Genomic DNA, 11,336 nt, shown 5'->3' with positions numbered 1-11,336 from the left:
ACAACCGTGGGAGTCTTAATTGTGCAGACTGTGGCGTCAGGTACTGAATAAACGTTTTGCTTCAGTACACAGTGACATGCACAGCTTGTTTTACTGTTTACATTTGTTTAGGCTTGTTGAATGCTGCAGTGTTCCATCAGACTGTCAGTGCCTGTCTAGCGACTTGTCATTCTTGTCCTACATCATGCTTTGCCACATGACCTACAAACTATGACTGGAAAAGGTGGTATTGTAGCAAACTTAATGTGGCAAGTAAGCCCACCAAACTCAAGAGGGAAATGAAAGCATTTGCTTCTTAATGTAATGCTATCAGTTACTCTCACTTCTCTGTTGTGCCATCCGGTGGTACCTGCTCATACTGCAACATATGGAGTTTTTGCTGTCAAGCACACAGCCGTTTTTAGGGGAGAAGGGGTCATGTTCTCAGTAGTCTCCTGTTGTTCTCAGGAGGTATCAATAATGCATCTAATCCTGTAATGGTCACGGACTCCGGCGTCCTCAGCATCAAGTGATGGGAGATAAGGGGTCGCTTGGATCAAGATGGATTAGGAGGCCTGTATAAAGACCCCCAGGGGCCCTCAGACACATAGTAGCAGCAACAGAGCAGAGCAGGAGGCCACATCTCACAGGTGAGTGACCCCAGGTAGAAACCCCACAAGGTTTGTTGCAATATTACAGAGCCTGTTGTGTGAAATAGTATTATAGCAGAGGTGGTTTGAAACCACACTTTCATGATAAGGTACCGTAGCCCTGAGACTTGTAACCCCAAATATTGCCATCAAACCATGAGGATGTCCTCTTGGTCTAATGGTAGACTCTGGGGGGTGGCGCAGGGGGAAACCTGTGTTCAATCCCTATCAATTACAACTATACCTTCCAATTGCAACTGCAGTTTGTTTTCTTTAAGCATGTTGACACATTAAACTCAATGGGCATACTGTAAATTCCAAGTGATAAGAATGTCTATTTTTCTACTCATATCTTTCTGTCTTGTTTAACCTTTATGCAGGTACTTGATCACAGAAGTAGAAAATACACCATTCGCCTGAGATGAATTCATTTGTTTACATCTGGAGTCTCTTTTGCCTGTTGGTCAGACCTGCTGTTCCCATTTGTACATCCACCGACTACACTCTTTATGTAGAGAAACAGGAGTGTGACTTCTGCGTGGCCATTAACACAACCATCTGTATGGGTTTCTGCAACTCATGGGTAAGTGGTGCTACTGTACCTTTCACTAGAACATATTTGTAATTGCTTTGCTGAGTTTAAAATCATGGAATTAGAGGAATTAAAATCAGAGGTAGGAGTTGAGTTAGCTCAGACAGTCTGACTCTTGGATAATTGTAGCCCATACACCGAGCAAACAGTACAGTAACCCAGTCATAAACCAGTGACATGTAACTACACATCTGCAGTGCACATTATAATTTGAACATTTTTTACAGGTGAGCTGTTGGACCATGTGGCTATTATTGCTAAAACCTGTTTGTTAAATCATTAAATCCCAACATGAAAATTGATTCATCTGCATCTATGTGTATGGGTATAGGACAACAACATGGACCTACTGTACATCTACAGTATGTTTGTGGGTATAGCACAACAACATGGACCTAGTGTACATCTATGTTTGTGGGTATAGGACAGCTACATGAACCTAGTGTATATCTATGTTTGTGGGTATAGGACAGCTACATGAACGTATTGTTCATCTGTGTGTGTGGGTATAGGACAGCTACATTAACCTATTGTACCTCTGTGTTTGTGGGTATAGGACAGCTACATGAACCTATTGTTCATCTGTGTGTGTGGGTATAGGACAGCTACATGAACCTATTGTACCTCTGTGTTTGTGGGTATAGGACAGCTACATGAACCTATTGTTCATCTGTGTGTGTCGGTATAGGACAGCTACATGAACCTATTGTTCATCTGTGTGTGTCGGTATAGGACAGCTACATTAACCTATTGTTCATCTGTGTGTGTGGGTATAGGATAGCTACATGAACCTATTGTACATCTGTGTTTGTGGATATAGGACAGCAACGTGAAGGAGCTGGCAGGCCCCCGCTTCCTGGTCCAGAGGGGCTGTACCTACGACCGTGTGGAGTACCGCACCGCCGTTCTGCCCGGCTGCCCCCTCAATGCCAACCCACTCTTCACCTACCCAGTAGCCCTCAGCTGCCACTGCAGCACCTGCAACACACACAGTGACGAGTGTACCCACAGGGCCACTGGGGACAGGGCCCGCTGCTCCAAGCCTGTCAGACACATCTACTCCTACCCTGGCCAGAGGAAATACATCCACATCAACTGATTGTTCTTGTATTTTGCTGATCATTTTCTTCTCTTTTTTCTTGGTATATTAAAATGTATCCACTGTACCTTACTATGGTATTCCCTCATTATTGTTCATGTTTCATGTGCAAAAAGTTGCTTTCATCTGCTGGTTGGTGGATATGCGTGAGTGTCCGGGGAGAGTTGTCGTGCCATTGTCAGCCTACCTGATTGCATCAGTTGTGTTGCATCAGTGTTCTCTCTTTGTGACCGGCATGTGGACATGTGTTTTGTTTACAATGGTGGCTGACCCTGGCATTCTTGTCCCCATCATGAGTTTGTGTCCCTGATTCTGCCTGTCCCTGTGGTAGTGACTATCGTCCCTGTAAACCACTTTGAACTTGATTAAAGCTTAAGTCTGTAAATAGGCACACTAATCTTGCATTTGTCACATCCTGTGCCACGTCTCATTCACATGTAGATTAACTGTTGGAAATATACAGTCAAGTACATTTTTACATTTTAGCTTCCAGTAAGTACATTTAGTAAGTAAATGAGCCTACTGTACGTGCCAATCATCATCAATAAAGCTTTCTATAAGAACAAGTACCATCAGTGGTCACAGCGCAACATTATACACATGAGGATTATTAGAGTTCGGCGGGGGGTTCGGCCCAGTGGATACGAACCTGCGTCATGTAAAAACAGACCTTGACAATGACTTTGACTTCTATATCACCTCTGGTCACTGACTGACTGTCATGTAGTAATTCATACTGTACATATACTGTATCATGTGTCTATTTCGGTCTCAGTTTTGCTCTTACAGAAGTAGCTCATGCATTTGGGCACGTGTGGTCGAAAATATACAAAGGGGCATTTCGGAGGACAGCTGTAGTTTATTTATATGTATAGGTCACCAGAGCTGAGAAGGCCAGTGTGTGAGAATACTATATGATAAGCCCATCACATGGGGCTCTCTTCCATCTCGCTCCATTACTTAATCTGATGCCACAGACTTTCCATTGGGCTGTTGTGTTAGCTGATCCGTTTGAGTGTGGCCGGTCACTGTATTATTATCACATAGCTGCAAGGCCGCTGTGGATTAACACTAGCCTGGGAAGAGATAGGGAGGAGGTATTGACCGGAAGAGACTCAATGAGTTATACACAACCCTGACTAGTAGAGGTTCCTCTACTTGTGTAAACCTGCCCTTTAATTATAGGTTAGCAACCACAGAGAAGAGTCACAGTGAACTACCCTCTAGGGAAAAGGTGCTACGCAGAAGCATAAAAGGTCCCTCAATCTTCTCTGTGGGAGAACCCTCTGAACACTCCTTGCTGATTCCAGGTAGAACCATTTCAATAAACTATGATCTCATCAATAAAAAGAAAAAGACATCTACCAGGAACCATAAGGGAGTTTTCAGAGGGCTGTCCTGTAGTGATGCACTATTTTAAAAGGATTCTTAATCCACATTGATGATGATGCAGGGACTCAGTGGCCAATGTGCTTAGAACTGATTTGAAGGTATTATGAGTCACCTCTCATGTCAGTTGTTGTTCATTTTCAGTCTACAGATGTACAACTAGTTGACCTGATTTGACTCCAAAACAATCTGTCTGACCTGATGACACAATAGTTTGAATTGCACAGCTGACATTCCCCATCTAGGGGTGTTTTGAAAAGCCAGAGTCCTAATACCGTATTGGATAAAGCAATCGACAAAATGGAATTTGCTGCCCTCGGCATTCCTGCAGCGTTGGCTATGTGGGACACATACCTACACTGCTCCCATTCACACCAACCATGGTTTACTTGCATTGCATGCATCATATGAAAACAACACATATTTTAATAACATGCTCTATAAGCTGTGGTGGTAAAATTCTGTTGAATCAGTTCTAGCAAAATATAGTTTAACTCATATCACTTTAATACCCTTTGGCCTTAATTAGAAGCTAGTGCAGGCCCTAATGTTTAGGATCGTCCGGAGAGTGAGGCAGTCCTTAAAAATGTATTTCAGTATGGTTGAATGATAGCCCTTATTTTTCAGAGGTAGTCTTCTTCTGTGGCGGTGGCGGTGCTTTGAAACTTCAACCCAGCATTTGTTAAAATAGACCCTTTTGCTTAGGTAGCCTAAGTGAAGTTTCATGTTTATCTGAAACTTGTAAATATGAGCGCCTCTCCTAACTAGGCCGACACCGATTTATTTTGACGGCAAAGTGAATGGACCAGCAAAGGACTGTTGTCTGGCATAATAATTCCCATCCATATTCTCATTTTGTAGATTGTACAAAACGGCATAGAGATAGTGGAAGAGTGGAAAATTTCAACTATTTACAACTGAGGAAGTAAAGGGGCCAATGAGTAGTCAGTATGTCCATCTTTAAACCTGATTGGATGGTTCGGTACTCTGGTTCTGGGAGTCCCTCCCCCTTTGAGAAAACATGAATGGAATTTTCCAGCGAGTCTCAGAATTTAACAGACCATTGTGTCCAGCAGCAGTGAAATCTACCATCGACGAAACCATCACAGCGCTTATTGTAAATACGCCAATAATTTGTGATACTGATATTAAAGGTGAGTTTGCAGCTATGTGTAATAGTGCAACGCGAGTTAATTAACGTTAGTCTCCAGCCAGCTAGCACAATACATTCTCATTCATTGTGTCTTTAGCTAACCAGCTAGCACTAGCTAACAATGCAGTATCAGTAGCACTATGGTCTATCTAGTGAGTGGGCTATAATCAAGCAAGCAACATTTTAAGCTCCTAGCTTAGTACTTTGCTAACTGTGCAATCAATCCGTGTATTTTATGTAACGTTAGGTAGTCTTAGACTAGCCACTAGATATTTGGACATACCGTTAGTAAGTTCAACTGTTAGCAGCTAGCCAGAATCGGACAATTGGACAGTCTGGACAATTTCTTGCTAACGTCAAGTTATCGCTAGCTATATGTATACATTCCTTGCATATTGTTGTAGCATAACGGTGTTTATAGACAAGAGCTTTGTCAATTGAATGCAAGCGAAAGCCGAATTATGTTAACGTTATTCCTGGCTATGAACCATAGGCGACGATTTATGTTTCTGCCGGGTGTGCTCAGAACAGTTGAATGCCTCACCACGCCCAAGATCAAACTTCTGCCATAGCCCGCCAGGCAAGCCCACCATAGCCTAGTTGCTAATAAGGATTTTGAATTAGAAAAAAAAAAGAAAAGTCAGACGCACGCATTTCAGCACAATAGAAAAATAACCCACACACACACGATATTTACAGGGATTGTAGATCAAAAGGTTAGCTAAGGACACACCATTGAGTAAAAGGGACGTGCATATATCAAGTTTACGGTAAGTACACGCCCCTTGGTGCTGCTGCATCATAAACCCGTGATCCATTTTACTACGTGTGGGCGGAGTGAGTAATCCCAGCCGGGGGTGATGTGATGGGATAAGGCTTTAAATGCTGCATGTGTACTCCTGGGAACCGATTGGGTTGTCTATATATATTAACCTTAACTCCTGTCACTCTATAGGACACCACTCTCCTACTCATCGGCACTTGATCTACAGACCTCCGCATAGTCACATCTTCTGATTCGTCTGTTACTGCTTCTACGTTACTGAAAGTCAAAATGTCTCAGCAGCAGATCAGGTAAGGTCAACTATTTATTTTCTTCCTACTCTCTCTCTCTCATCTCCGTACACTTCAATTCAATGTCACCTATTTTAACAGTTGTAATTAGTAACTGATTAGTTTATGCTTAATGTTAAGAGTACCCTGGCAGTGAGCCTTTATTCCATGCATAGTGCTCTGTAAAATGTTCCTATAGCTAATACAATTGAACATTTTCGAGGAGTTTGCTTGATTATCTCGCTGAGAGAGGTCAGGGAAGAATTTGTACAGTTCTCCTACAGTGGCTCAATGGGTGAACTGGCTTTTTGCTTCCCTCTGGAAAATTAGGTGTTAGGGGTAGGTTCAGTATGTACCCCCCTTCACTCTGTTTAACACATTGTGTTGCCTTTGCTATATAAATAAAGCTTGATTTGATTTAGTAAAATTACTCAAGTGGGCTAAAGCCTTAACGCACCTGAAGCCCAGATGTTTAAATATCAAGTTTCTTTACATCTATGTTCCTAACAGCTGTTTTGATTTGTACAGCCTCCCCGCTAAGCTGATCAATGGAGGAATCGCTGGCATCGTGGGGGTCACATGTGTGTTTCCCATTGACCTGGCAAAGACCAGGCTACAGAACCAGAGACCAGGACAGCAGGTCTACCGAAGCATGTAAGTTAGCCCCCCCTGTCTGAGGTCTGGGTGGTGGCAGGTTCAAAAGGCATGGTCGCCATTGTGATTGTGAAATCAGAGAGCGCTGAGTGTCTGGTTCGGTAGCCCTGACGACTCTCCATCATTGTTCCACCAGCCACCCCCCCACACATGAGTAATCCTCAGGAATGTGCAATGGGGGTGAAGTTCTGTCTCTGCCCTCCACATGTGCATTCAGCTGCCATTTCTGGCCTAAGTCCCTAACATGCCTTGGCGCTCGCTATGGCATGCATGTCTAATCATAAACAGAGATAGATTATAGACTGTGAGTTGATCCACCCAATGCTCATTTTTAAATATTGTTATATATTTGACCGCTGTTTCATTAACTGAATGATATCAAGCATTCCATACGGAAATTCAACAGAATAGTTTTAAAGACGGAGATGATTAGAACTAAAAAGAAACGCTTGTGTTAATCATGTTTCTTTTCTCTTATCAGGATGGATTGCCTTGTAAAAACCGTTCGATCAGAGGGATACTTTGGAATGTACCGAGGTAAGATTCATTCCTATTTTAGTCCTCAAACACTCACACATAGCCAATAAGAAATGGCTGGGAAATGTGATCTTAAAACAGGCTAGTTGTTATGGAACCAATGCAGATTTATCACCCCTCTTGCCTCTGTAATACCATATTTGTGTCAACTAACTTGACCACGGTGTTAAGGAGAGTAGTATCTGTGCTGACTGAGATACCCACATGTATGGTTGATAAATGTCACTGATCACACAAAGTTCTGTTGATGTAGGCCTAATGTATATTGCTACAGGGAGAGGAAGATAATTGCATACCTGTTCTCAAGCAAACCAAGCCAAATATTGTTAATCATTTATATAGCCTATTGTACACACTCAGCTCAGTTTTCACTTTGAAATGCTATGTTAACGCCTGAAATTGAGGGAGATGTTGTAATTTGAAAGAGGTGTTGTAAATGGAGGGACATTCATACTGTAGTTTCTTCTTGAGGGGGTGGGGGGTGAGGCCGTAGTCTGGCTGAGGGATCTGTGTGAGGAATGCTGTTTGTTTGCATCTGTGTTTTTCATATTACAGACGTGGGTCCCCCTGGGATATTGCAGGCTAGCCGATAAGGCGCAGCCACGCTGGAGGCAAATCATTTAATGGTTCTTACAAAACTGCTCTATTTCAACTAGGCACCAAGTTTTATGTTTATTTTTATTTTTATGTCAGTCTGTTAATATCAACGAATGTCATCCGTCCTGTCCTGTCGGCTTGTCTTTTCTCTGTCCCCTCGCTAACATCTCTGTTTCTAGTCGTAGTGAACTCTTGACTAGACGTATTCTGTCGTCTCTCTGACCGGTAGACCTTTTGTGTATAAATGCTTTCACATTGACAAAACAATGGAGCATGTTATCAGACAAATGCTACAGTATCATTTCCTCTCTTAACTTCACTTCTCTGCATCCCCTTTTCGTAGCCTCTTTCATTGCGTCTTGGTCAGTTCTCCTCTCGTAGTTCCAGGTTCTGCCTGTCAGTTATGTTCCTACTCATCATGTTCTTTGTGTCATTGCTCTTGAAATAATCCCCTCCATGATCTCGCCTTGAGGCCATCATGCTCTGATCTCTGCTCCTGTCTTTTCTATCATCACAACTCTGTGTTAGAATACTGACCAGTTAGTTTCATATTCTGTGTCTTGACTGTGGCAGGGGAATGTTTTGTGTTTTGTTGTGCCACATACTTGAAAAACCGTGACAGCTGAATGTGAATGCATGGCTAATTGTCAATGTTTTTGTCCTCAGGTGCTGCTGTAAACTTGACCTTGGTCACCCCCGAGAAGGCTATCAAGCTGGCGGCTAACGACTTCTTCCGCCACCACTTGGGCAAAGACGGGTAAGAGACCATAACACGCCGCGTACGGCCATCACCTACCGATCGCCAATCCAGTTGCAGTGACCAGTGTGGCGCTGACCACGTACCCACTCTTGTCATCGTCACGCTTGTGTTAGTGGAAGTTTTCTCCGCCTGCCCGATTTTCCCCGAAGTATCATGAAAGACGACTGTCTCCGGCGGATTTGTTTTTTTCTGACGTTGCCATGTTCTGTTTCAGGAAAGGCCTGACTGTGGTGAAGGAAATGCTGGCTGGATGTGGTGCCGGCATGTGCCAAGTAGTCATCACTACCCCCATGGAGATGCTGAAGATCCAGCTGCAGGATGCTGGCAGACTAGGTGAGCTACCAACCTCTTCCTGTTGACATGCCGCATGCCAACGTTTAACACTACAGATGCACGTTCAAGTTTTCTGAATCGTTTTGCGTGATGATAACCTCCCTTCTCTCGCGCTGCCAGCCGCCCAGCAGAGGAAGCCGGCCATGATGGCGCCCGCTAAGCTGGGCGCCACCAACACTGTGCTGACCCGCTCCTACAACGTGGGCCCGGCGGTTCCCGCCACCCGCGCCGCGTCGGCCACCCAGATCGCCAGGGAGCTGCTCCACACGCAGGGCATCCAGGGGCTCTACAAAGGGCTGGGAGCCACACTCATGAGGTGACCACTCACACCTGAGCTATACCATTGATTGATCGATCGATTGATTTTTGAACAACAAGCAAGGCCTAGGTTAATAAGGAGTCAATTGTTCAGTCTTGTGTAGTGTGTCGCCTTGCTTACTACAAGAGCTGCAATGTTATTGAGAATGTATGCTGTACTTTTACGTTTCTTTGTGCAAAAAGTTGTAAACGGCATACATGCATAAGCTATATAATATCGTACCAGACTTTTGTGTACCCCCTAGTCACCTCGTTCTCCGTCTTTGTGTTCCAGAGATGTTCCCTTCTCCATGGTCTACTTCCCTCTGTTCGCCAACCTGAACCGCCTGGGCCAGCCGGGCCCCGGGGAGGCCGCCCCCTTCCACTGGGCCTTCCTGTCCGGCTGCCTGGCCGGATCCACCGCGGCTGTGGCTGTCAATCCCGTCGACGGTGAGTCCCCCACCCTCCTCACCGCAGACACCTGTCACCGCTGACTTCAGCTGCTCCGAACCAAAGAGCCTGTTAGCGTAGCAAAGAGAATGTGTGACTCAAGTCTAAAAAGGTGGTTTCCCAAGTCCCCGATCGTTGACGTGTGTTTGCGTTTTTTGAATTTGGTCTAATGAATACCTGTTCTGTTTCAGTGGTGAAGACCCGGTTGCAGTCTCTCAATAAAGGAGCCAACGAGGAGTGCTACAATGGTGTCGTTGACTGTGTCAGGTAACTAGAGGCCCTCTTTATCACTTTGTTCAAGGTTTATGACTCTAACGTCACGTGATATAAGATACGCAACCTAACGACACATCGGTGTTGTTTTATTGGTTTAAGGTCTGTTGATAGACTCCGTTTTATTAACTTGTTGTTTCCTGTGTGTGTCGGCAGTAAGATCATGAGGAAGGAGGGCCCCTCGGCCTTCCTGAAGGGGGCGGGCTGTAGAGCCCTCGTCATCGCACCTCTCTTCGGCATTGCGCAAGTCATGTACTTCGTCGGCATCGGGGAGTATATCCTTGAGAACACGCCGGTCAACCTCCTGTCTGCCTGAGATGAACAGATGTGCAACCGTCCCTCCCGATCCCCGTGCTGGCCTGGCTACGCACGGGACCCTCTCACCAGACAAAGTATAACAAGCAAACAAAAGTTGGCAGCTACTTGGTCTACTACTGCTGCCACCACCACCACCACCACCAGAGTATGTTTAGAGAAACTACGAAAGGCTGTAGGAGCCTACTAACGAGCAGGAACTACGCGGTTCGGCACTTCCTGTGCGGTGTAACGACTGCACGGCACTTCCTTCCTGGTTCTCCGGCTTGTTCACACGGGCCGTGGCCAACGTGGGCACTTGAAGAAAGCAGCTCTGCTGAGCACCCAGAGCTGCAGTGTTATCCCAGTCCCTGGACCACACCGACCCCCCTGCCTGCCCTCTGTGAGGGTGACCAGGCAGGGGGGCGTGACCTCTGCAGTCTACACAGACTGGTTTTTGTGACTATTTAAGATTATTCCACATTTTGCTGTTAAATTAAATGGTTTGCAGCTATGGCATTCCCTGGGAGTGTTATTGTGTTTTTTTTTGCAATGTATTTGCAATGTTACAACACCAAGCCTTTAACGAATGCTACTTATGTCACGCGGAATAAGTTGCATTAAAGTGTCTAGAGGACCCATCTTTTTTTTTGGGACAAATTCAGTGTTTTGTTAGGTTCTACTCACATTTTGGATAAAGGAAGGGAGGTCCAATCACTAAGGGCTGTTCATGAAGAACACACTGGCCTCCAAAGAACTCACTAGTTCCCTCAACTGTCCACCTACAGTAAAAGTCCTTCAACTGTCAACAAGTAACCTCTGTTATATATGTATATATATGCTGTTGAATTTGTGAGATTGAAGTCCCATATTAGTTTACTGAACTATTTACATTTGTTTTTGTACCCTGTTAACATTCTGAAGAGTTTCTGAGATATGTTTATGCCCAGTACTTATATGCAGTAGGATGTTGAGTTTGTGGTTGTCATGGTTGTTGTCCCAGTCTGTCGGGTGGTCCCAGTATGTACTGTAGGTGAAGACATGGACTGTGCTCAGACAACCCACATCATAGTGTTAACACTGGTAGCTCTATTTCTTGGATGGTCAAAAAATAGTTTGGGTGATGTTAAGAGCTACCACCATTTCTCACCAGACATTTCTGTGCAAGGGAAGTTTGAAACATGTCACAGAATTTCATGTGTGGATGTTTATGCCTTAAATGAATG

At 44.6% G+C, this 11,336-nt stretch overlaps 2 protein-coding genes across 2 annotated transcripts; both read left to right on the top strand.

Annotated features, from left to right (window-relative positions):
* Positions 1–1,050: 1,050 nt before the first annotated feature.
* On the top strand, positions 1,051–2,320 carry tshba (thyroid stimulating hormone subunit beta a; the record flags this gene model as incomplete). The annotated part of the gene is made up of 2 exons (XM_084441346.1): positions 1,051–1,212; positions 2,042–2,320. 2 exons carry the CDS (start codon positions 1,051–1,053, stop codon positions 2,318–2,320), a joined length of 441 nt encoding a protein of 146 aa, XP_084297472.1.
* Positions 2,321–4,776: 2,456 nt separating this feature from the next.
* On the top strand, positions 4,777–10,478 carry slc25a55a (solute carrier family 25 member 55a). Its single transcript, XM_084441501.1, has 10 exons — positions 4,777–4,863; positions 5,818–5,936; positions 6,444–6,569; positions 7,051–7,106; positions 8,370–8,460; positions 8,678–8,796; positions 8,917–9,112; positions 9,389–9,543; positions 9,735–9,810; positions 9,973–10,478. Exons 2-10 carry the CDS (start codon positions 5,917–5,919, stop codon positions 10,130–10,132), a joined length of 999 nt encoding a protein of 332 aa, XP_084297627.1. The 5' UTR covers positions 4,777–4,863; positions 5,818–5,916; the 3' UTR covers positions 10,133–10,478.
* Positions 10,479–11,336: the final 858 nt, after the last annotated feature.

The sequence above is a fragment of the Borostomias antarcticus genome, assembly GCF_949987555.1.
Source record: "Borostomias antarcticus genome assembly, chromosome: 7".
Lineage (NCBI taxonomy): Eukaryota > Metazoa > Chordata > Actinopteri > Stomiiformes > Stomiidae > Borostomias > Borostomias antarcticus.
Note: the sequence above shows the minus strand (reverse complement) of the source record. Positions and strands in the feature narration are given on the sequence as shown.